The sequence below is a fragment of the Nymphaea colorata genome, chromosome 10 (genome assembly GCF_008831285.2).
Source record: "Nymphaea colorata isolate Beijing-Zhang1983 chromosome 10, ASM883128v2, whole genome shotgun sequence".
In the NCBI taxonomy this organism is placed as follows: Eukaryota; Viridiplantae; Streptophyta; class Magnoliopsida; order Nymphaeales; family Nymphaeaceae; genus Nymphaea; species Nymphaea colorata.
The window spans coordinates 15,882,598-15,907,231 of NC_045147.1; the positions used below are offsets into that span (position 1 = coordinate 15,882,598).

General features: G+C 39.2%; 3 protein-coding genes across 3 annotated transcripts; 2 read left to right on the forward strand and 1 right to left on the reverse strand.

Moving 5' to 3' along the window:
- On the forward strand, positions 1-8,325 carry LOC116263162 (uncharacterized). The gene is made up of 7 exons (XM_050080296.1): positions 1-943; positions 1,693-2,159; positions 2,892-3,075; positions 3,177-3,398; positions 3,492-3,612; positions 6,638-6,867; positions 7,909-8,325. The coding sequence occupies exons 1-7, from the start codon at positions 890-892 to the stop codon at positions 8,119-8,121; spliced, it is 1,491 nt and encodes a 496-aa protein (XP_049936253.1). The 5' UTR covers positions 1-889; the 3' UTR covers positions 8,122-8,325.
- A 1,992-nt stretch (positions 8,326-10,317) lies between these two features.
- LOC116261853 (probable ribose-5-phosphate isomerase 2) lies at positions 10,318-12,037 on the forward strand. The gene has a single exon (XM_031640751.2). The coding sequence runs from the start codon at positions 10,881-10,883 to the stop codon at positions 11,709-11,711; it is 831 nt and encodes a 276-aa protein (XP_031496611.1). The 5' UTR covers positions 10,318-10,880; the 3' UTR covers positions 11,712-12,037.
- Positions 12,038-13,019: 982 nt separating this feature from the next.
- On the reverse strand, positions 13,020-21,779 carry LOC116262566 (ultraviolet-B receptor UVR8-like). The gene is made up of 12 exons (XM_031642042.2): positions 21,337-21,779; positions 21,060-21,204; positions 20,878-20,970; positions 20,676-20,708; positions 20,280-20,340; positions 20,043-20,161; positions 19,506-19,591; positions 19,182-19,383; positions 15,226-15,279; positions 13,587-13,697; positions 13,453-13,509; positions 13,020-13,377 (listed from the first exon to the last, which is right to left on the reverse strand). Exons 1-12 carry the CDS (start codon positions 21,375-21,377, stop codon positions 13,186-13,188), a joined length of 1,194 nt encoding a protein of 397 aa, XP_031497902.1. The 5' UTR covers positions 21,378-21,779; the 3' UTR covers positions 13,020-13,185.
- Positions 21,780-24,634: the final 2,855 nt, after the last annotated feature.

Consider the following 24,634-nt stretch of genomic DNA (forward strand, 5'->3'; position numbering starts at 1 on the left):
ACCAGCCATGGGGAGTTTGCATAACTGGCAAGGGCAAAGTCAAGAATTGGACGGGAGTCCTCTGTTCTTTTTCTTTTCTTTCCTGTGAGGTGTTGGACATCGAGGGGATGGAAGGGGAGAGCCGGTTGTTCTGATTCAGGCCTGCCTTAGCAGAGAAATGGCAGGTTGCAGAAATCCGCCAACATGAACTTGGTTCCAGAACTAAATGTGGCTCACATCAAACGCTTGGCTCTATACTCGGTATGAATAACGGCTACAACCCCCCACCAGCTATACTCTTAGGAGAGAGAGAGAGCTCCATGTGGAAGTTGGACTGGACAATGATCCACCTACAGGGAGATCAATGGCCAACTTGGGTCGAGAATGACGCAGCCCCAAGAAGCTAGGACCCACAGCAAGAGAGAGAGAGAGGGCCAAGCCCAAGAGGCTAGGACCCACAGAGAGAGAGAGAGAATTTGCCATCTTTTCTGCCCTCCATCGCTCATGAGACCAGCGTGTCTAAGAGACAGGAAGAGGGCGGTTGCGGCTGTATTTAATTTCATCCTACTTTTCTTCTCTTTTAACCATGAAAGCCAGCACAGAAGCAAAGAAAAAAGTGTTGCTCAAAAAGATAGTTTGAAAGAAGTGGAAGAGTAATGACTTGTAGGATTTTGGGGAGGGAGAGAGAGAAAAAAAGAGAGAGGTTACTCTCCAAAAGGGCCAAACCCATGCTTTCGTAGCCGTTGCGGCACAGTTTAAAGCAAAAATGGTCCTAGATTTGGGGCATGGAACTATGCTCGTTTGCTTCCTCATTCTTTCCGTTTCTTCTTCCTCCTTCCTGGCCTAGAACGTTGAGTGCCAGTCGTGCTTGGTCCTTTTGGAATTGAGTGGTCGCATATGTGACGAGGATATGCAGAACGCCTCCTCAGGGTCGGATATCGGCTCGTCTCCAACCAGAGAAGAGGTCACCTCCCCTTTCCTTTCTTCATTCCTGCTACTTGCATTGGTTGTCGATTCATTTGCGGGAAGGTGGTCGTTTTTGCGGTGATTTGTTTCTTCTATTGTGATGAGTCATTTCCTTTCGTGATTATTTGCTTCGGTATTTAAATTATGCACCAATGGTGGCTTTTGGAATTTGATTGCTGGGCTTTAGTTCTCCATCCGCTGAAATGCATTTCTTTGCATGTCCTTTTCGTCGTTTTCCCAACGTCAGATTACATGAGAAGAAGGATTGAAAGTGCTTGCTCTGATGCTCCTTAGTGGCCCAACAGCAATACTAGGGAAACCATTATCTCCACGGGTTTAACTTTTCCTCTTGATCTGCCCCGTCTTTCTCATCGAATTATGTGATAATATGTAGCTCTTGGCTCCTGATTTGGATATGCGTATGATCGTTTAGGAATTTGTTTTGCTCTATGTGATATCAAGAAATTTGGTACAAAAAATTCGTAGTGTGTTGAAAATATCAAGGTAAGGTTTTGCATTATCTATGTCGTTGGTCCCTGAATTTTGCTGCAGTCTGCCGCTTTCATAAACTACGAGTTCATTACTGCCTTAAGAAAAACCCAAATCTGTTGGTGTTTTCTACATATATGGAGGAAGCTTGCACATAGATGTTGGATCTTATGCATGCTTCTGATTATACTCAAGGATTTGCAATTTATTTTTGTTTTTATTTCTCCTTGCTTCTTTCTAAATCTCTTTCATTGTCAGGATGGTCAACTAAGCCAAAGCAATGATGGAAGTACACCTTCATTCAGATCAATTCCCGACTCCTCTAGGCATTGGAGAGATGTTTTCTGGTTGTGTATTTTTGTCATCCACTTGGTGGGCCTTGGCTTTCTTCTTGCAGTGCTTGGAGTGAGTAGGTTCAAAAGACCGGATAGGTTGCAGATAGACAAGTTTGTTAATAAGATTGTTCAGAACAAATCAGGACAAACGGAGACCTTCTGGCCCTTGTACGCTGTAGCAGCAGCCATTGGTACTGTACTAGGATGTGCCTGGTTATCTCTTCTTGGTACACGAGCGCACCAGATGATGAAGTTTTCTGTATACAGTCTTACAACATATCTTGCTGTTATAAGTGTCCTATGCTTTTGGGATGATGAAATCTTTTGGGGCATCTCATTTGCAATAGGTGCACTCTTGCATTTTACATACGTGATGTCTGTCATGGACAGGTACGACATGGAAACATGTTTCTCTAATCATATCACATGAGCATTCACAATCCTAAATTGTCCTCAGAGGCAAAAGTAAAATAACGTTTCATTATTTAGCTTTCAATATCCATATACTTTTCTGCAGGGCAATTGTATACTAGACTATATATTGTGAATTTTGATGTAATTGCTACAACTATCAGTCCTATTAAGAACTAACAATTGGTGGCACCAAGATTTAGTATTTACGCTTGTGTATTCACAGCTAGCTACAATACTGGATAAAAATGCTGTACCCTTGTTCTTGGTAATCATGTTATTGCTAAGGATGTCCACTATATAGTTGTTGCCACTAGGATTCTAGTATTTATTGGTTTGCAGTGAAACCATAGAGTACCTTGCAGCCTTTCATTAATTGACAATGACATTCTCCTTCCATTGCACTTGATAGATAGAGCAGGTTGACACTAAAACATTATCATATTTCTCCTTTGGGAGGACTGTTCTTTTTTATCCTGTCCTTGGTACGAGTCTCACTTTTCCATTCCAGTGTGAGAAAGATTTCATGTAAGAGGGTGGGGAATGCAGAATCCAAATTTGAGGCTTGATTTAGTTCTAAACGTTCTTTGTCAACTTTAACCTAAAAAGTATAAACAATGGCTAGGACCACCGTTGGTTTCTTTTTTAATATGACAATTATTGTAGTTGCATTTGGGATGCATGAAATGTTTTTTCTTATAAAATCAACAGGTTTCCTTTTACGATGTTGGTCTTGCAAAAGGCTGTGAAGATGGTTTGGAACCTGCCGGAAGTTATGAGAGTGGCATATGTGTTTATGGTGCTGATGCTTTTGTGGCTGGCACTTTGGACATTTGGTGTAGCTGGAGTGGTGGCTTCTAGCACAGGTGATGCAGGGCACTGGTGGCTTCTTGGGGTGAGGTGGCAAGTTTTCTCTGCAGTCAGTTATTAATCTATTCATGAATTGAAGTATGTCCAAAAGAGTTCGTATGTAATGGAGTTTGTTTTCGTTGGCAGATACTGTCAGTCAGTTTATTTTGGACTGGTGCAGTCCTTTGTAATATGCTTCATGTTGTAGTGTCTGGAATGGTGTTCCATGTGCTCATCCATGGTGGTGAAGGACTGCCATTACCTTCAAATCCATTAGTAAGGTCTCTAAGACATGCAGCCACAACTTCTCTTGGTAGTATCTGCTATGGCTCACTTTTCACTGCTGCCATCCGGACAATACGGTGGGAGGTACTATGACTGTTTGCAAATAGTGTATGCATGTGAATGTTGTTATTAGTTGGTGTATCATGTGTCTTACATCTTTCCATTCTGAAATTACAGATACGAGGAATCAGATCGAAGATTGGAAACAATGAATGTTTGCTCTGCTGTGTTGATTTTTTGTTCAATCTTGTTGAGACCCTTGTTCGGTTTTTCAATAAGTATGCATATGTACAGGCAAGTCTCCTTGCTCCAGATCGTTTTACCCCAAGCATTTATTTCAAATTTGACACCTACTATTTATGCTTTCGTTTTTCAATTGTAGGTTTATGTTGTTCTTTTTTCAGTATGCACCAGATGTTTCTATCAATCTGAGTGGCTTAATTTTTTAATCTTATCCATAGACATTGAAATGCAACATCAAAATCTTATCTTGACTTTGCTTAGTTCATTTCTCCTCCTATCCATGTTGGATTGATGAATGTTTTGAAGATTTGATTAAGATATATTCAGTTCGTCTATTAGGGCTGCTTTCTTTTTAGCAAATGTTTTACCAAAAATTTTGGGGCCCACTTATTTTGCTTAATGCTAACAAACATGATAAAAGTCTTGCTATTGCAAAAGCTTCTTGGCAGGCGATGTCTACAAATAGGAAATTCAGCATGCCTTCTGGGATTTCTGTGTTTTTCAATAAATGTAACAGCACATATGAACTCAGAATGTTAAAAAAATGTAAGGACATTGGATTAATTTTATGAGTCAAGAAGTCTAAGATCATTGATTTTAAAACCATTAAATTATGCAAATTTGTAGTTTTGGACATGTAAAATCCATTTATAATAAAATTTCCAGAAATGCCAGGCAGCACCTTGGACATCATTAACTCTACTCTCCCAATATATTTTTATGAAACAATTGTACTGCAAGGATATGAGGACTGGGTAGATCTGTCTGTTCTTGTTAGATAAATGGACTTGGAGCTGGAAACTTAAAAGGTGTGGGTCCAAAAAGTTCTGCAAAAAGGGGAATTAACTAACTAAGGCAGATTTTTGAAGCCTTTACCTTTAGGTGGCATCTCCAGAACAATCAATTTGTCAGCTCAAAGTTCAAACAACTCTACAGAATCGTCATATTCTTGCAGTGCACACACACACAAAAAAACGCACACACACACATATATTGCGATGCCTACGGTACCATTGGTCTCTTTTATCTGCCTGAGGTTATTTCCGATAAATCAACCAACGCCAATGTACTCGGAATGTCCAAAATTTTGAGGTTGAAAAAAAAAATTACAAAGTCTAATGTGCATATCAAATTTTATAGAATGAGTTGATTTAACAGCCTTATATTTGTTGGCCCATAAAAATCCTATCTACACATGGGATTTTCACAATTTTCTTTTCAACCTATAGTTTTGAACATTCTTATCACATCTGTGGAGTTGATTCATGAAAACAACTTCAGTTGGTTCCAAAATTTGGATGGCCTCTTGGATGTCATATTTCTAGTTGGCCTAGTAGTGAAGCCGCATTTACATGATAACTTGCAGTATTTTTTCCTCAATGAGTCTGCTTGGAAGTGGTCATTAAGATGGGAATTTGGAAAACCCTAGTCAACCTACTTTGATGTGACTGTTTGAGAGACAACTGCTACAGTAGGAATTTATATATATGGGAGAGATAAGTGGGATCATGTTTCCTTGATGTGGTATTTGATGCCCCTGAATATCTTCTGTTCCACTGAGAAGTCATCCTTGCAGTATGCCCACTCATGACAAAAACGGGTGAAGTTCAGCACCCCTCCTCAGCGCTGACATCTCTGTAAATAGTTTTTGTATTAAAATGAAGGAAAAGGAAGTCGAACCCTTTAAAGCTGCATCAGGGTAAACACCCCCTTAAGGTGAGCTTGGTTGCCTGAATAACTTCTCCAATGTGGCCGTCACTTGGAGAACTTCTTCTGTTCAGGTTCTTCAGTCAGACCCCTGGAAGCATGTTTGTCTGCATGGGCAGAGAAGAATCCATGACATGATGGCACTCTGTCTCACTTTTGGTTTCGGTGAATAAACATCGGTTCGTGAAAAATGTGGATTATTATTTCACATTCCTGATTTTAACTCTGCTTTCTGTCGCACCTCGGGGGATGTAGAAAAATAAGACACATTTACATTCTTATCATTGACAATAATAGGTCCAATTGAAAATCCAGAAAAACCATATGATGTGGCCCATGTGGGTAATGAAAAGGGGGAAGTCATCCAGGATGACTTTTCCGTGCTTGCCCAAGTTCTGTATGGATGGTTGACCAGGCATTCAGTCACACCCTTGTATTTATGTTCACGTGACATGTTGATTTAGTGACTGGTAGCTACTGCATTCAGAATTTTACAGCTCCTACTTTTCCAAGTGTATATATTCCCTTTAAGTGGCAGCCCTCAAGCGGAGATAAGTTAATCCGTCTTCTTCAACAAAATTGCCTGTGCAACCTTCTGCTTAAGCTGGTGTACAATTTGTCAATGGATTTGTCTACATTGTCAAGAACTGTATTATCGATATCTCTTTGTGCTGTTTGACAACATTTGAACAAGAAGCCTTTTGCAGTCTCCATTTATTAAATCTGTATATAATTCTTTAGCTGTGGTATTCAATACTTAATCCACATTCACAGCATTTCCTTCCCATGGAGAGCATTCTCTTATTCATTGATAAAATCAAGAATGTTTGAATCGACATATTCCTAGAAACTCTATCTGCTGCTTAAGTGAACCTTTTCCCAGGTATTTGGAACTAGCAGATGTGTTATTGAATGAAAATGAAATGCTAAAGCTTTCAATCTCTTAATGTTTGAGTTTGTTGGTGGGTCCATGTCCAAGCGTGCATTCTGGCTTGACCTTTCTTTCCTTTGGCTTTCGGAATTTGGTGATGTGATATGCACTTTATCAATGTTTATTTCACTTGAGCCTCATAAGAGGAGTTTTCCATGGTTTATGTGTTTATCAGATATAAGGAAGTGTTTTTGAGTCTTTATATGAGTGCCTTTTATGTTTCTTTGTAAAGATGTATGTTTTACCAGACTTTTACAAGCTATTGTTGGAGATCACATTTCATCTTGTTGAGACCCTTTATTGAAATGAGTTTTGTCTAGAAGTAGACTCTGCACTCCTAATTTCTTGCATGAATGCTTGTCACTACCCTTTTCTTGCTTTAGTTATATTTACCCATTTGTATTAAGAAATACTGAGATTCTGTTATCTCATTTACAGATAGCAGTTCATGGTAAGAGCTTTAACCGCTCAGCAAGGGATGCATGGGAGCTTTTTCAGTCTACAGGAATTGAGGCCCTTATAGCTTATGATTGTTCTGGAGCAGTTTTGCTAATGGGTACTATATTGGGTGGGCTAATTGCTGGAACTGCGGCTGGGACGTGGACATGGTTTAAGCGAAGAGATAGAGTGGTTATGGTTGGTTTTACCTCTATGTTGATGGGAATGACCTTGGTGAGTTCTTAAATGTGTTTTCTTTTTGGAAGAATTACAAAAATGTTCCACTTATCAGACATTTGAAAACATGTCCAAATCTTGCATTGGTCACTAGGCAGACCGTTTAGTCAACAAAATAAAATACCTATGCTATGTTATTATAACTGCTTCAACAAAAGAGTGTATGTTGACATATTTTGTTAATTAAAAGGGACAACAAGGTGAATATTTTTATTTCAGATAGGTACAATCAGTCAAGAAAAAACTGGCAGTTGAATGAAATGCTGGAATCACGTGCATTTTGTTTTTTCCCAAATCTGTGTGTTGACCACATTAAGCAATGAAATATTCCTCCTTTAAAAACCAATGTCCATTACGTGGCTGCAATGCTGTTTAACCACCTGGCATCCTGTTTGATTCATTGAAGAATTTTCTGTCATCTCTTATAGCATGCATCGATTTTAGCGAGTACGCATCTGCTTCATTTTTATCAAATTCTGGAACTCACTGTTTAAAGCAACAGCCACCCCTTGACTGCACAGCTGCAGTAGAATAGTGTTTTTATTTTCTTGGTCCAGCTGAAGCGAGTGAGCAAGTGCCCCTTCGCATGACCATAGGAACCTCCACAAGAAGTCCTTTGTGCTGGAACATACTGAAGGGTTTGTGATGTTTATGCACATGGTTTGCTTCTGTAGGTCCAAAATGCCAGGGCTAGCTTCCTGACCAACTGTAGGATTGAGAGGTTGATGCTACACCAAAAGCAATTTAATGGAATATTTTCATCAAAACACAATTCATCTGTCCAATTGATCTGAAAGTGCCTTTAAACTTATTTAAATGTCAATATTAGCAGAGAAGGAGAATTTCTAGATTGTGCCTGATTTACCATATCATGAATCATTATGTACAACCATCCTATTGGAAACCACGTGATTGTTGTTTTCTGTGTACTGAATTTGTTATTTGAATTTGATTATGCTGTGGTATAAAGATTAAAGTGGAAATGCTTAGAATTCATCATCATGAAGCTTGGCTTATAAAGTATTGTATTTGCCTTAGGTTGGCCTGGCAATGGTGGTGGTTGAAAGTGCCGTGACATCTATCTACATCTGCTATGCAGAAGACCCTGCCCTAATCAATGCATGGGATGCAGAATTTTTCGATCAGATGGCTGAGGCCCTTCACCAACGGCTGCAGTACAGAAGTGCAAGGGCGAGGGAAGTAATCAACCGAAGGGTTGACACCGATATTCAAGAAAGTGTACAAGAGTGACGAATGTCAAGAAAGAAAACTTCTATCTTTTTGTAGTTCCATTTGATCATAACTTTTATAAATTGCCCATTTTTATCACAAGTAGTTTTTTGATATTTCCTTCTTGTATATTATTAAACGTTGGGACTGATAGCCTCTTATTTGATGCCATTCTTCAACTGCCAGGATTTAATAAAGTTGTGAATACTGCAGTAATTCATTTTAGGTTCTATAGCAGATAAGACCGTATTTTGTGGCTACTGTGGTCTAGTCAACTTGGTATGTCATACTTCAGCTTTTAAAAAATGAGTTTTCCTTTCTCTCTTCATTCAAAAGGTCTTGATGCTGATCAATGTACCAGCATCAGCGCTTTTAAATGAAAAGCATTGTTGAGGGTCCAGCAACTTGAGTGGACATTGAATTATGTGCTTCACAGTGTCGATAAAGTATCTTGACACGTGAGAGAGAGAGAGAGAGAGAGTTTAGTTCGTGCAGGATGTTGATATTCGCAGTAGTAAAGATAATAAAACGCATCTTTAGCTACCGTTATCATACTGACGGAGGTGGAAGGGACCCATTGAATAGCTTACTATGCCAATTTTTTGGCGATTTGCTGCAACTATGTCACTTTCTTGTGAGCCTCCTTACGCAAACTTTATTGCTGAGTTTCTCCTTTTGAATGGACAATTCCAAAAGGAGCCTTATCTTGAATATCTTAAGGGCACTACTGCCATACATACTGAAGGACATGTAAATGTTGTCAGGAATAATATAATGGTGAGGCATTCGGAATATTCTGACAAATGAAGGCGGGTTCTCTCTGATTTAGAATAATGGTGTCACATGAACTTGTTAAATGCTAGTGAGCCTATGAGTACCATCATGCTGACCTACCTGAACTGCAAAATTCATTCGATTTCCTATGCTTCGAAAGCTTAGGAATGTAAGCACGCTTTGCTACTGAAAATTTAATACATCCAAGATTATAAAATTTCCTTTTTCTTTTTTTCTAGTACAGATCTGTGTTTTTGCCTCTGAGTTGCCTAATTACAGACCATGCTAGCAAGTTGCCTAGTTACAGACTTTACGCTGGTTATGTTAGGATAGATGTGAAAAAACTTATATATATATATATATATATATATATATATATATATATATATATATATATATATATATATATATATATATATATATATATATATATATATTCTTAAATCTTTAAGGCTTATTTGTTTATTCCTCCTCCCTTAATGATGAGAAACACGATATTTCTTTGATTTTTGGGCACTTTTGTTGCGGGCTGCAGCTAGGGGGCACCTTGGATTGTACAGACAAAAGAAATATTCAAGTAGGCCTGCTTATATCAGCCGGTAGCAATCCCTGCATATTGAATTGGATGAAGCTTGATTTTTCTTTACGTCTTCTTAACTTTGAAAATTATCATTTTTTCTCAGCTAAGATGAGGGAGAGAAATCACTGCATGTGAAAAATTAACTTGCTTTTAATTTTAAATATCACCAACTAGTGCCTCAAAATTTAGGAGAGAACATCAAGGAGCCCTATGTTTATGGGGAGCCAGGTTTTCTCAGCGTTTTGGTAAACCAAATTTTGTTATCCAAAACCCGCCTGAAATTGCGTTTTGCAGGCAAATCCCAAACATGGTTTTGAGCTGTCATCTAAACGGCCCCTAGTTAAGCATGCATTCTATCAGTTACATGAAAAATGTTCAAAAGACAACGTTGGCACAAGTATCAAATGCATGTTTCGCTCGACTTAGAATTCTATATTAAGAACATGCTTATTGTGTACTTCTATTCTCTATCGCTAACAAACTTTGACAATATTGTGCTTGACATGAGAACATGGGTTTGATTATCGTGGCATATAAGTTTGTTCAATCCCATTTACCAATCATAAATGGACTTTCTTAATCGAATTGTCTGTCTTGCAAATACCCAAAAAAAAAGTTGAATTTGAGTAGGTTAAATCTGGACCGCGCTTTTTTTAATTGCGTCCAACTTTAACATTAATCCCCATCCAGTGATATCTGATCCATGAATTGCCAGTCTAGAGAGAGAGAGAGAGTCGTAGCCCTTTTCTCTGTTCGATGGGAGTGATGGGGGAGGGCCAAGAACAGAAGGAAAATCTTAGCCAAAATCTTATGTATATAAAAAATGTATGGCCTAGAAATGATAATCATTATAATTATATTAAATGCAATAGGCACAAGTACCAACGCAGCTGCTTCCAATATGTTGCCTACTTTTTTGGATTCCGTAATCCCCTTCTCCTCTCCACCACTAAATAGAAAGTTTCCTGTTGGCCATGCTCTTGACGTATTCTTTTCCCCATCACAGCTTCTTGATCTGCATATTGGCGAGAAACAGAAAAAAGAAAAAGATCACATCATAGTACAAAGGTTAATGTGAATCTTAGCTCTCCAACCTGCAATTGCAATGCCTATTTAGGGACTGAGGACGTTCGAGTCCACAGGAGGCAAAAATCTGAGGGAGGGAAGCCAAAGTTTCTCCCTGCACAGTTTTACAATCCCGCTCGCCAAAGATGCTCGTTGAAGCTCTCTCTCGCTCCCGCTCTCTCTTTGTGTCCACGACGAAGCAGACCTTATTAATTGTCAAAGATCTTCCTTTCATTGGAAAATCGGCTCTCCCTCTCTTTTTTTTCTCCCCCTCTAATTTGACAAGTAGCTTCCTTTCATTGGAAGAGCATCCCCAATAGCCAGTAGCCTCACGCACTCACTCTCTCTTCATCGCGCTTGCATGGTGCCGGCGGACATGGCGGTTCCATGCCCTCCCCTTCCCTTCCTGGACGACTCCACAACGCCGGTCTCCTCCCCACCAATTCCACCACCGCCATCCACCTCACCTCCTTCTCCCCTCTCCCAGGATGACCTCAAGAGGATCGCCGCGTACCGGGCGGTGGACTACGTCGAGAGCGGCATGGTCCTTGGCCTGGGCACCGGCTCCACTGCCGCCCACGCCATCGACCGCATTGGTGATCTCCTCCGAAGCGGCAAGTTGCGCGACATCGTCGGCGTGCCTACGTCCAAGAAGACGGAGGCGCAGGCGACCTTGGTGGGCATCCCGCTTACGGACCTCGCCGAGCATCCTGTGCTCGACCTTGCCATCGACGGCGCGGACGAGGTCGATCCCCACCTCAACCTCATCAAGGGCCGAGGCGGGTCGCTTTTGAGGGAGAAGATGGTCGAGGGCGCGGCTCGGAAGTTCGTGGTCATTGTCGACGAGACGAAGCAGGTGCAGAATCTGGGAGAGAGCGGCATGGCCGTCCCCGTCGAGATCATCCCCTTCTGTTGGGAGTACACGGCCAGGAGGTTGCAGAGCCTCTTTGAGAAGGTGGGCTGCCGCGCGAAGCTCAGGAGGTGCGGAGACGGAAGCGAGCCGTTCCTCACGGACAACAACAATTACGTTGTGGACTTGTTCTTTGAGGGGCCTATCGGAGACCTGCAGGCGGCAAGTGAGGCCATTTTGGGCCTCACTGGTGTCATCGAGCATGGGATGTTCTTGGGCATGACTACTACCCTTATAGTTGCAGGCAAGCTGGGGGTTTCTATCAAGAACGGAGAGCTCTGATGATGAATGCTCAGAGAGAGAGAGAGAGAGAGAGAGAGAGAGAGAGAGAGAGAGAGAGAGAGATGAATGTGGAAGAGAGATTCATCTTCTGTCTTAACTATTCCAAAGGTGTGGCTTCCATAAGAAAGCGAGTTGGAGAAATGGCTGCATCATTTTCTCAACCATATGCGAGACCCTTTCAATTTTGTACTCGTGAAATTTTTTATTTTCAGTATGTTGCATTGCCTTAATTGCAGCAAACAATTGATAGTTCCTCCATTTTTTGCGTATGAACATGTTTAGTTTTTTCTCAAATTAGACAAAGAAACAAAAAGCACATTCACCTGCAGGACTTTTCTCTTAGGTTGGAATGACTTTAGATGCCAACTTAATTGTGAGCACATCTTGATACAACGCCAAAGCTCACCTCATCATGAAAGATGAATGTCAATTAAACTGAACTGTAGAATGATTCCTGAATGCCAATTACATTTATAAACTGCAGAAATATTGCTTCCTTACTGTTGTTTCCATGCTGCACGTTCCAAGCTGGGTATACCACCTGTTTTCAGGACGCCTCCTATGGGAAAGGAAACGCCTAAGAAAAAGAACTTATAATTGGAATATGACGAGTCCAGTGGCACACTAATGTGCATTTCCTTTTATGGGAGAAGAAAATGGGGTTGATATAAATGTCCCATGAAAGACGCTTCTGCGAGCCCCACTTTATTAATGCAAACGTCAGAGCAGTCATTCAATGTAAAGTAAATCGAGGCACTTGACTATCAACTAGTAAGGAGGGAATCAGAAGATTCTTCATCCATGAAAGATTTTGGAAACCCTTCAATATAGAACGCAGTTATTCTTCCTTCTTTACCATAAAACTGAAGTATGTCAAACAACTCCTACCGTACTAAAGACAACCAATAAGTTGCTAAGCAAGCCTCTTAAATTGAAAAGCGAAAGAGAAAGAAAAGAACAAAACGCCCGCAGAATGTGCAGCATTCCAATCAAATTTCCTATTAGTGGTATGGAATTCTTGGAGATTGAGCTTAGTTCAGCCTGCTCGTTCCAAATTAGTTTTCACATATTAAGATCACTTTCCTACTTCCTGCTTTTGAACAATCCAGCAACGGTTAACAGTCACACGCTCTAAGCAATGGTCATTTCATGTAGCAGATGAAACAGCGGGATAATGTGGCTCTAAATGGATCACATCAACCCCAACCCCATCCCCCCCACCTGAAAAAAAAAAAGTTCCTGTATCACAAATAATTCGGAATGACTTCGAAGAAAGTAATGACCGCGCCCTTTCAAAACAAGAAACCATACAGTAAAATTTTCGATTAATTGAGTTTTTATCTTGCTTTTATAACTTTATTACAATTGAAGTTCCCCTTTTTTCTTTTCCATATTATCAATTCTAATGCATTCCTTTCCGTTCCCTAATTATCATCATATGGAAACTTATTATCAAACATGAACCAGATATCAACTACTGTGGCTCACTGATCCATGAGGCAATTGCAAGCGTGTGTCGCCCACCACAGGCAACCTGTTCCACGAACCAGCGCCCTTCTGTATCTTCAAGTCCCTTTGGTGGCGGAAGGCCTATTGGAACCTCCATCGGTTGACCAGTTGTCACTTTACGACCATAACCCAGACGTCCATGATCTCCTCGTCCAAACTTTCAAGGGCAATACAAGATAATTAATCAGTTCAACTTTCCAACTGTGTAGAGTCTTAACTAATTGATACTTACCGAGAACATACGACCATCACGGGTTCGAGCAACGGAATGAGTTCCTCCACATGAAATCTGCGAATATAATCACTCGGATTAATATAGAAAATTAGGAAACCAGGCTCTTCGTTTTGCAAAGGATGTTCAAGTACCTGAGCAATCCCCAAGCCAGAGAGAAGATTCACTTTCTGAGGAACCATTTTGCTGCTCTTGTCATCACCAAAGCCAAGCCTACCATGCTCACCTCGCCCCCATGCATAAACCTACAGTCACAGTTCGAAGTACAGACCATGAGAAAATTGAAGACACATGACATTGCACTTTTATGATAGTCTCCGCCTCCGGTTATGAAGTACAGACCACTCTTCTGCACTAGAATTGAATGTTTTAGTTGAAGATGACAAAGTCTCTCTTCCTGAGAAAGACAGCAGAACTTTCTATACATGGAGTTGTTACACGTATTAGTTCTCAACTGAGTCAAATTAGTTATTCATCAGCATTCGGCATGCATGACTAAAACAAATAGGAATGGCTTAGATGCTCGTGATAGGACATTGTTTCTATATTTAACGCAAGGAAATATTCTAACAAATAAGGAAAAACACACAACTATGGTTTATTTGATAAGGTTCAGAAGCAATGAAGCTATAAGATTCATTGCTTCAAATAGAAACAGCAAAACAAGACATTGTTATCGTAAAGGATAACTGTTACACCAACAGTGTACTTGTCAAATTCAAAGCTCAAGTACAATGAACAACCAAGTGAAAGACTCGGCTAACAGGTGAACTCTGATAGCTTGCTACTTCACAGTGAATTACATATAATGAAAAATTGCAAATTTCCAATAATAGATGCATGTTCAGTTAACAGAAAATAAAGAAAGAATTAAGTTAAAGACTATACCATCTTTAGCGACATCTAAAATGACAACGGACTTTTTTTTCCCGGTTATGAAGTCCTACACTGTGAAGGGTCAAGCTTTTGGACTATCTATCTCGAAACAATTTTAGTATGAGCAGCCACTGACTACTGATTTCTGATACCTGCATGAAATCATCGTCAAATATAAGGTTTGAAAGTGAAACCCTGGAGATATAATCTGCCTGTTCTCTCTGTCTTTAGTCCACAAATAGCTCGATGCTGTTTATTTTTGTCTTTGTCTTTAGTGAAACTTTTACAACTTTAAGCGAGGTCTCTTTTCTACTTCCACCCTTTTCTCTTTCATTCCACCACCAACTTGCAATCACCACTGTTGACCAATACCTCATCACCATCACTTTCCTAAATACAACTTCTGCCACCAGTACCATTTTACTGCTTCCCACCATCACTGCCATCATTACTGCTGATATGATCCTTTCGCCACCAACACCACCCAAGTGCTGCTGATGCTACTGTTACTGCCCTTGCCACCATCTCTGCCATTACCTCACCACTACAACTACATCATCAGTTCATCACCAAGCAACTGCGATCATGAACACCATCAGAACTTGCTACCACAGGCAAGGCCACCACTATCATCATCACGATCGCCAAGAACACTATCTGACTTATTCTTTTTGTTTTAATATGGATATTATTTTTCCATAAGAAACATTATCCAGACACAATTTATTATTATTCACACGTGCTCTGTTCATAAAAAACTAAGAACTACCAACCAGGGATAAAGGTTCCAATATATATATATATATATATATATATATATATATATATATATATATATATATATATATATAACATATATGTATATATCTTGACAGAGAGAGAGAGAATGAAAGATACCTCTCCATCATCAGTCAACGCAGTAGAATGCCATCCTCCAGCAGCAATGTCAGCCTACATAGCATAAATGAGTTTTTTATTCTTCCAGAAATCAGGGAAACTAAAAATTCATTTATGTGCTTAAAAATCAATGGCACTGGACAAATAAATGAATTTCATAAATCAATAAAAATTTAGCAAATCAACAAACAGTGAGAAAAGAAGCCCCATGATCAACAGAGTACCAAGCAATTATTTTGGCACTCTTTTCTTGCCTCAAAGAGGAACTTCCTCTCAAACAAAGAGAAATGCTTATTAGTATTACCATTCACATAACTTGAAGAACATGAAATCTGCAGAAAGAATTACTGGCATCTAACAGTGTATCACTGATCCTATTTTGCAAGGTTCCACCTGTTCCTATCCAAAATGTACTATTGCATGTCATTTGAGATAAATACTGATGAAAGAAATAACGAACATATGCCAGGAGGATGCATGTACTCCTTGTGCATAATCGTCGGACACTTTTCACATATTAGTGGACCTAGATTTCAAGATTGAAGTAACTTAGAGTCTTAGACACATGGGAACTTAAAACTGAGCGGTCCACAATTTTCCATCTGGGTGTTGGTATTTTAAGCATTTTCCAAAAATGTAACAATATAGGTACCATACAGAATAGCTCAAAATGCAGGGGGACAAAATAAAAAATCATGAAAGTACAATGTCTAGACAGATTTTATGAGCCCAGAAAGCTCAAACCATTAATTTTAAACCCATACAAAATCCAATTCACACATCGTGTTTCTTTCGTTTCTTTAGCATATAATTTTGGACAAGTTGCAACCATTCCTGCAGTTGGATTTGTGAAAAGCGGCTATAAAAGTAGTTGAAAGAACCTGAAGTCCCTTAGACAGCAAAAGAAGTAGATGAGACCATCCAGATATATTTGAGTGACAGGATGGTCCCTGTATTGAAACTATCTGATCAAATAGCCAAAATAATTTCCTAAATGTGATATACATAGTTTATTTAGTAAACCAAAAACCTTTTGAAGCACATCATCTTAAGATTTAAGGAGGAAAATAAAGGTCATGATAAATCAAAGAGACATGAATTCATTTTCAGAAATGTTCTAAAGCATGATTTGTTACAGAACTATGTTGGCTCTATCCAAATTATCAGATCAAGTAAAAATTATTCTCATTTAACCTGGGGCATAAAAGGGTGTACCAAAACTTGGTGAACACCATTCTGTTTTTCCATGTGCGCGCGTATTAGTTCAGGGAACATTGAGTCAACCAAATGAAAATACCATCTTAGGAAGCATCATGCTGACAATCTATTACGAGAGTAAAGGTGTACTAGTGATTGGTGCATAGCCACTCAACCCCCTTTGCTTATATAGGCCCATATGGGTGATTGTGAGTTATGATAACTTTGAAACTACCTGATGTACAGTTGCCTTGAATGGAAACTGAGCCTGATCAACTAAAACATTGCTGAAAGCATCAAACTAGGTGCCCATCTGGGATTTATCCAAAAAATGATAATATCTACAGAATATTAAAAGGTAACTAGGTAGTCTCGGACATTTACAGCTAAATCTCATACAAGTCCACAACTGAAATTCTGCCACAATAACCAGAGGATTATAAGTACTCATCACTTGAACGATAACACACATCCTTCATAAAGGAAATGCCATAATCCATAAACAACTAAACCACAAGATCTAGATATCATCTCTGCACAATGTAGAAGAAGCTAAACAATCTACATGTCACAAGCCATGTCATTAGTCTCCGGTAGGAAGTCATGGTTAGCAGGTGGCATGATTTGTGGATTATGGATGACAGGTTGCTAGTCCTATAGTGACTTCAAACAATGCCACTCCTCATTTCATTACCATGGCCAAAGACTAGTTCAAAATTTCAAATGGCCCTAAAACTAACCCTGATTCACTAATATAACTTCCCACTGAGGTTGAAGCTACCCCTGCAATCTATGTAATAAAGACACTAGGAGTGTGTAGGTGGCAAAAAGGCCTGGACAGTGCTGAGCCAGTCATATCCAAAAGAAAAAATGCGGAAAAAAATAAATAGGAGTTGAAAGAAAGGGAGACAATGGGGCCAAAGTGCGGGTTTTGGAAAACCTTCACCTCAATGAATATACCAGGAAAAAAAAAAATCAATAGTTAGAAATTAAAACAATAATGCTGTTCTGTTTGCACTGGCTAGGTGCCTCAGGCTCTCAGCATAGGCTTTTAGGTTACCAGCTAGTACCTAGGACTAGGAGTGCTTTTAACTAAAAAAAGAAAATTAGTGATTGTAGATGAAAAAAGGTAGTTTTCTATCCAAGCCAAGCAGACCTAGTAGCCATGCGACTGATTCTACCAGCACATTTGTTTGTTTTCACAATAACATCCATCAAATTAATTTATCCTGCGGTTTTTTACAAAACCTACTATAACTGCCTCTTGAGATGCCCTGTAAATCATAAAATTTGGTCCACTGCAGCTCATTCTGAGACTCGTGTACATAGAAAACATGAGACCTATATCACATAGACACTCCTGGAAAGGCATCATACTCATGTTGACATGACTGGACACGGTGCGGGTATGAGACACCTTGGACACGGCAGATTTATTTTTCCTAGTTTTTTGGCAATTTTTTGTTTATTGACTTATATCTTACACATATAAACAATGAACAAATGTGTCCGTTTGCTTAAAATGTTATTGTTGATACACATACACGCACTCGTGTTGCCGCACTCAAGTTCTCCAAACACTAGTGTCCACACCTGCACCCACGTCTACACATGAACACGCACTCGTGTGACATAGGATCAAACATTTAGCAACCTAGAGCGAGTCCTCTTTAACCACAAAGGTTTAGGTATTTGCATCTCATTCTCTAGCTTCATCTACTGAGAAATTTCAACTTCTAAAAGCTGGCTTTCTACTGTATATTGACTATATACATATATGGCTATGCTTTATTTCATGGAGGCTGTGTTTTTTTTCATGAACATTGAAATTATTTTCATAACAAGTATAAGCTATTTATTTGTTGACTTCATTATGAAGCAAACAACACAAGTGCATTATTTTGCATTGCTTTCGATCAACTGATGATGCATGCTCAGAAGTCTGAATGTTGACCTAACCTATATTTAACTCGGTAATATGTTGCTTCTTGGCAGCTAGCTGGCATTAGGTTAGGCATAGTGGGATGAACTTACGAGAAAAACCCTCTTTGAGTCTTTCAAGTCTTCAACTTAATTCATTTATTTTTATAAGGACGCCTCATGAATCATCAAATCATGGCAGTCAAAAGCATCAAGTAAGCCTAAGCAACAGACTCAACCTTGGCAAGGCCTAGGCAATCAAGTGCAAAGTTTTGAATAGTTCTAAAATGATCACATTAAAGATAGCATATATGAAGGTTAACAATGGCTTGATTAATGACATAATGTCATAATAAGAAGAAAATAAATCAATAAAGAATAAACAATCAAGCTCACAGAAAATTGCTAACTTGGTGAAAAGTGTCAACTGTCAACTGTCCTCAACACATGTTTGACTGTGTCTATGAAGAATCTTGGTGTGCCCAATAACTGTGGCGTGTCGATAAAGAATGCAAATGGTAAATACAGTGGACCCATGTGAGTCAGCGACAAAAGAATTGTGTCATACATGCAATGTGATTGTTAACAATTAACATAATCTTATAATAAAAAAAACATAAGTGAAACATTTCGTTAATGACAGTGTCAACTGTTTCTACACTAGTTTGACTATATCACGTCCATGTGACATAGAATGTTGTCTCCATTCATTCCTAGATGACTGAACAATTACTTACTGAAATAAAGTGCTCAACAAACCATATTCCTACCGAAAATTGAAATATAACATGACAACAAATTGAACAAAAGTTAGGTTAGGAACCAAATGAAACACAAACCAAGGTGAGCCCTGAGAGACCCTCAACAGGAATAGGCTGTGATCTTGGCTGGGTATCTGCAGTTCCCAGCTGACCGTACTCATTATTACCCCATGCCCACAACACTCCATCCTCGAGAAGAGCTAGATTATGAAATGCACCAACAGCAATAAGCCTGACCTTCTCTAGGCCTTGAACTCGTACAGGAGTTGAAATCTGCTTTCTATGATAGACAAGCATTAAAATAACTCAAATTAGAAAGAAATATAGATGATAAACCAATTACATGCTAAGAAGACACGATGTTAAGAAACCATTGAAGAGAACAAGCAAAGAGCAGCATACATATCACCTGGTGGCCAAGGTTGGCCCCATGTCCAAACATGCCCGTCATTTGTGAGCACGACAGAATGTGTACCTCCGGCAGCCACCTGATGACATAAAAACAGGTCACAGTTGAATGCAAATTTAAAATGATAAAGACTGTGTAGAAGCATATCTTCAGCAAAGCCATCATAGTAATTAAAATTATTTCCTTGGTCAATCATTATTCTTCTGCTGATGCTTCTATAAAGTATGGAACAGGTGGTGGCCGTCGAATATTGATTTGAGTAGGAAGATGCTCAAAACTATTTGCTGAAGACATACAAGTACCAAAGGTATAACCATTGGTAAGATCTAATGAAATCACTAACCAACAAACTGATAGTGGCAAATACAAAAGATAACACTAAGCACCATATGCAGATGCACATGCAGGTACATTGGACTCATATTTGCTTATACATCATTAGTGGAATGCTCAATTCTTTGGCGCTTCCAAGGAAAATCAAAGGAAGACGGTGAGTCAAGAATAGGATCTACAGCTGATCAACATTTTACCTGTCGAACGGAAAGCTTGGGAGCACATCGTTGTGGGATGACAACTTTTTTCCTGAGAGCTCGGGTATTATCATCCTTCAGAATAGGCTCCTCACCACACTGCCCATACTCATTCCCACCTGCAAAGAAAAAACTCTAAACATAAATCACGCAATTCTTATTTGATTCTACTGAAAAACGTTAGGTAAGTTTTCAATGGAAAAAAGAAAAAAGGAAGGGATAGTGCAACAAAAGTACCCCAAGCGTACGCACGGCCTTGATCATCAACGGCCAAGCAGTGCCATCCCCCAATCGCAGCCTGTCAAAAGGAAAAAGAAAAGGCAATCATCCAGGCAATGGCACGACAAGATAATCCATCTATGTAGTATCTCAGCACCAAAGTATCAGATTCCCGAAAGAAAATGAATTTCCTTTAGTCAACACTACACTTCTAACTCTTGCAGCAGAACCAATACAACCAATATTTATTTTCATGAACCAAAAGAAAACCAGTGCTACTCAAAAGAAGTCGACAAAAAAAGGAAAAAGAAACGCAAAAAGAGTGAAAGAGAAAAAGAACACATTATGAAACTCAAGAGCAGGTATTTTAAGGAAGGTGCTTATACAACCAGGCGAAGAAAACCATGCACTCACCTGCACAATGCTCGCATGCCCCAATGCTTTGACCTGCGCTATGGTTTACAATCATTAGGAGCAAAATATCACTCATTTGACAGAAGTAATACTATTTGCGAATCAGAAAAAAGAAAACCAAATAAGCGAAAAAAAATTAACGGATAAATACCATATAGCAAGAAACACCTTTTTTTTTTTTTTTACAAAGTAAGGGCTTCACCTGAATGGGTGTGTCTTTGGTTTTGGATTCGGCAGACTGCGCATCAGAGTCGTGGCCTAACGTGCCTCTTTGGTTCCATCCCCAAGTAAACAACTGGTGTAATCAAACGCCAAAACATATCAACAAAAGTACAAAAATAAAACTACTGCAAACCCATTGAGAACAGCAGCCGAGAACCCCACCCTCCCATCATCGCAGATTGCCAGTGAATTTCTACTACCAGCAACAACACCACAGACGCCTTGACCTTCAAGAGCACTAACAGAGCAAACCCAATCCTTCTCCTCCGAGTTTCCAATACCCAACTGCCCATCTTCACCAGAGCCCCTGCAACAAGAAGACCAAGAGTTCACAGCACACCAATGAGCAATGGATTAGTACCATCAAATGGAGAGAGAGAGAGAGAGAGAGAGAGAGAGAGAGAGAGAGAGAGAGAGAGAGAGAGAGAGAGAGAGAGACCATGACAAGACGATAGAGGTTGAGGTTTGAGCGGCAGCCATGAACGCTTGTGCAAGGCCTGCCACGGCTACTAGAGGTGTGGAAGGGCAACAACCCCTGCTGATAAGAGGAGAAATACTGAGCAAGTTTTTGGAGGGAATCAGGAAAGAGTTGGAGCAAGTGGCTCGCGCATCGATGCAAAGGACCCCATCCCTCTGCTCTCGTTGTTAATCGTAGAGCAACGAAACTCGCTACGAGTTTTTTTTGGAAATTTTGTCGCTCCAGTTGAGCCCCACCGACTCTTTGAGAACTGCTACAGAAAAATTGATCCTATGAAAAGCTTTCCTAAGCAAACAGATTTTATTTTGGGGTTTGAGCCAATAGTTTCCTTTGGTCGCAGGTCGTTCTGGGATTAGGCTTTCAGTATACTCCAAAATTTTCCTCTTAGTTATCAATAAGGACCGGGCGAGTGAGAGAAAATCCCACTGCCAAGTAAGAGGTCGAAGCTTCTTTCGTTCTCTTGGTCTTTGAGTCAAAAACTGTGTTGAAAGTCGAATGAATTTACTGTTACTCCTTTCAACTCTGATTATGTCTCAATAGAACTCTGCAGAAAAAACAGATGGTTTTCGATGAACAAGTGAACAAATTTCAAAGGCTATATTTCGTAGATCCCTCCGAACATGTTTTCACAGGTTCGCCTTCGTAGTAAACAATTGTTTCATATCTCACCCAGGATGGTTTCATTTTCTTGGCAAAATCTCCTTCCTTTGATTTCGCTCTTATCTAGAGAAAAACGGAACTCCGCCTAAGTAGTCATCATCATATATCTTTTATATTTCTCTCCTATGGCACATGCTCACCGCTTATGTCATATTAAAAGTTTTTTTTAAATTTTTCATTAATAACAAATAAAATTATATAATGACACATCATAACAATGAAAGAATTTATATACATCAATTGTTAAAGTCTATTGTAGCAAATGATGAAAGGTTTGCAGATGCCAAACATGAAGTTGTATCATAATTATGTGATAGTTTTAAAGCGTTTCTAAATAGAATAGACTTAAACGATGGCCAAATGTTTCAGTGTTACAAAAGGACGAATATTCAAAGCTCATAATTAGAATTTAGTAAGATACCGAAAATTGACAAAAAGCGGATCCAAAATAGATTAATTATTATTAGTAATAATAGTGTAGCACTACTTATTTAAGAAAAAAGAAGTCCACATGCATCTGTATATGAGAACTGGCTACAAAAGAGATTATAGGTCTCCCTTGAAATATGATCATAAAAGGGAGTAATAACAATATCCGATTTGTGAAATCATCTCTTTTTGGAAACTTCTCAAGAATTCAGCATCGTAATAATACAATTTTTTTATGTTACTCACAAAAAAGAAATATTTTTTTTTCATGAAAACCAATAGCTAGTAGAAATTGCCTGAGCTGTTGTTCTTTAGAAAGTAGGGCTGGGCTGCACATGACCCGAGTCGAGTTTGACTCAACTAAGAAAATTTGACTTGTGCTCGACAGAACAAGCTCAAGCTTGACTCGACAATACAACTCTTAGCTTTAACTCTACTTATTTAACTTCTTTATCTTAAACTTGCCTTCATTTTTTTAACTCGATTAGTTGCTACTTGTTTAATTATTTTCTAATTATAATTCAACATTCATTGTGTAGTCAAGTCGAGTCGAGTTTAAACTAGTCGAATTCTTACAACTCGAACTTGGCTCGTTTAACATTTCAAGCATAGATCTGAACTCAAGCTCGACTTGGTTATAAAAGAGTCGACTTTGAGTTGAGTTTTAAAGAGTGAGTTCAAGTCGAGCTCGAGCTAGCTCATCACATTGTGCGGCCCTATTAGAACGTGGAGATTAAGTTGAAAAAAATGGGAACCCAATTGGATTTTCAAGATACTAAGATACCCAACAAATGAGGAATTCTTAATTTACACCATTTTCTCCTTTTAAAGGGTATTTCAGCTTTTTTGAAGGTACAACTATATTTATATATGTTTTAACTTAATCTCTATCATCTGATCTGCTTGAAATCGATGGGCCAAATGATTTTCAATCAAGTGGCATATGAGAATCTAAAGTTTTCCTATGTGCAAGGGTTGCTGAATAGGTTATGGACCACTTAATTGTTCTGAGGTTCTCTGTGTCCAAATTTGATTTCTAATGTACCGCATCAAATGTGGTGCTTGATGCAAACATGGTTCGTGTTGGCTGCGTCAATTTTCAAGTTATATGTGCAAAAAATAACATTTTACGTTGATTATTGCATGCACCAACACAATATCGCCAGATACAGATGCAGGTCGGTTCCAAAGCAAAGTGTTTGTGCTTGCTGAATTTGCCTGAAAATGGTTGGCATTTAGAAACGCTAGACGCAAAGTTATTTGCATTACATCAGGTGAGAAGTCAGTTAATTTGCAAGTAAATGGTTTGAATATGGAATCCGAAGTATGAACAGTGAGCTTCTTCTTTCTTCTCTCCTTGTTTCGGCTTCCTTCTTCGCTTTGAGGGTCGAAGAACTCGAGCCTTGATGCCTAGGAGAGTTTCAAATCTATCATTTCTTCTGCAAGACTTTGAACCTTTGGAAATATGATTTCATGCTTTTATGGTAGCGCTACTGCACCTAGCGCTACAATTGTTGCACACTAGAGCCCCAATTCGTGCCCAGTAGTTGACCCTACTCGGGACCGAAAATTAAGCACCGGGCTAGTTCTGGTTGGCCCGACTAAATTCGATATCGTCTGACAAAATATTTTTAATATTATTTTTGTTGATATATATATATATATATATATATATATATATATATATTACAATTAATTATATTTGTATATTATTTTATATAAAAATATTTTTAAATTTTAATCCTGCTGAGCCTAAGCTCGGGTTTCGAGTATGGGACTGGGCCGGCCTGAACCCAACTCCTTGCCAAGTTGAGCCGAGCTGGGCAGGCCCGATGCCTAGGCAAGTAGCACTTGGCATATTTTTCGCCATATAAATGAGGTGCAGTGGTCCGCGCTCGGGTGCGCGCTTTGTCACTAGATAGTGGGAAACTGCTGTCCTAGGTGCTATTTTAGCATCAAGGTAATATAAAGCAGTGGTGGAGCCACATTTAGGCAGGTGCGAGCATTTGCCCACACCAGAGCCCCACAGAAACTATTTATTTTCATATTGATGCATTCAAAACTTTGTTCTTTCTATGTAGTGGTGCCCCTTCAAGACATGAATTGAGAGCTTCTTAATTAGTGCCTCCCAGCCCAAATTTTCTAGCTCCAGTGCTGCTACGAAGAATAG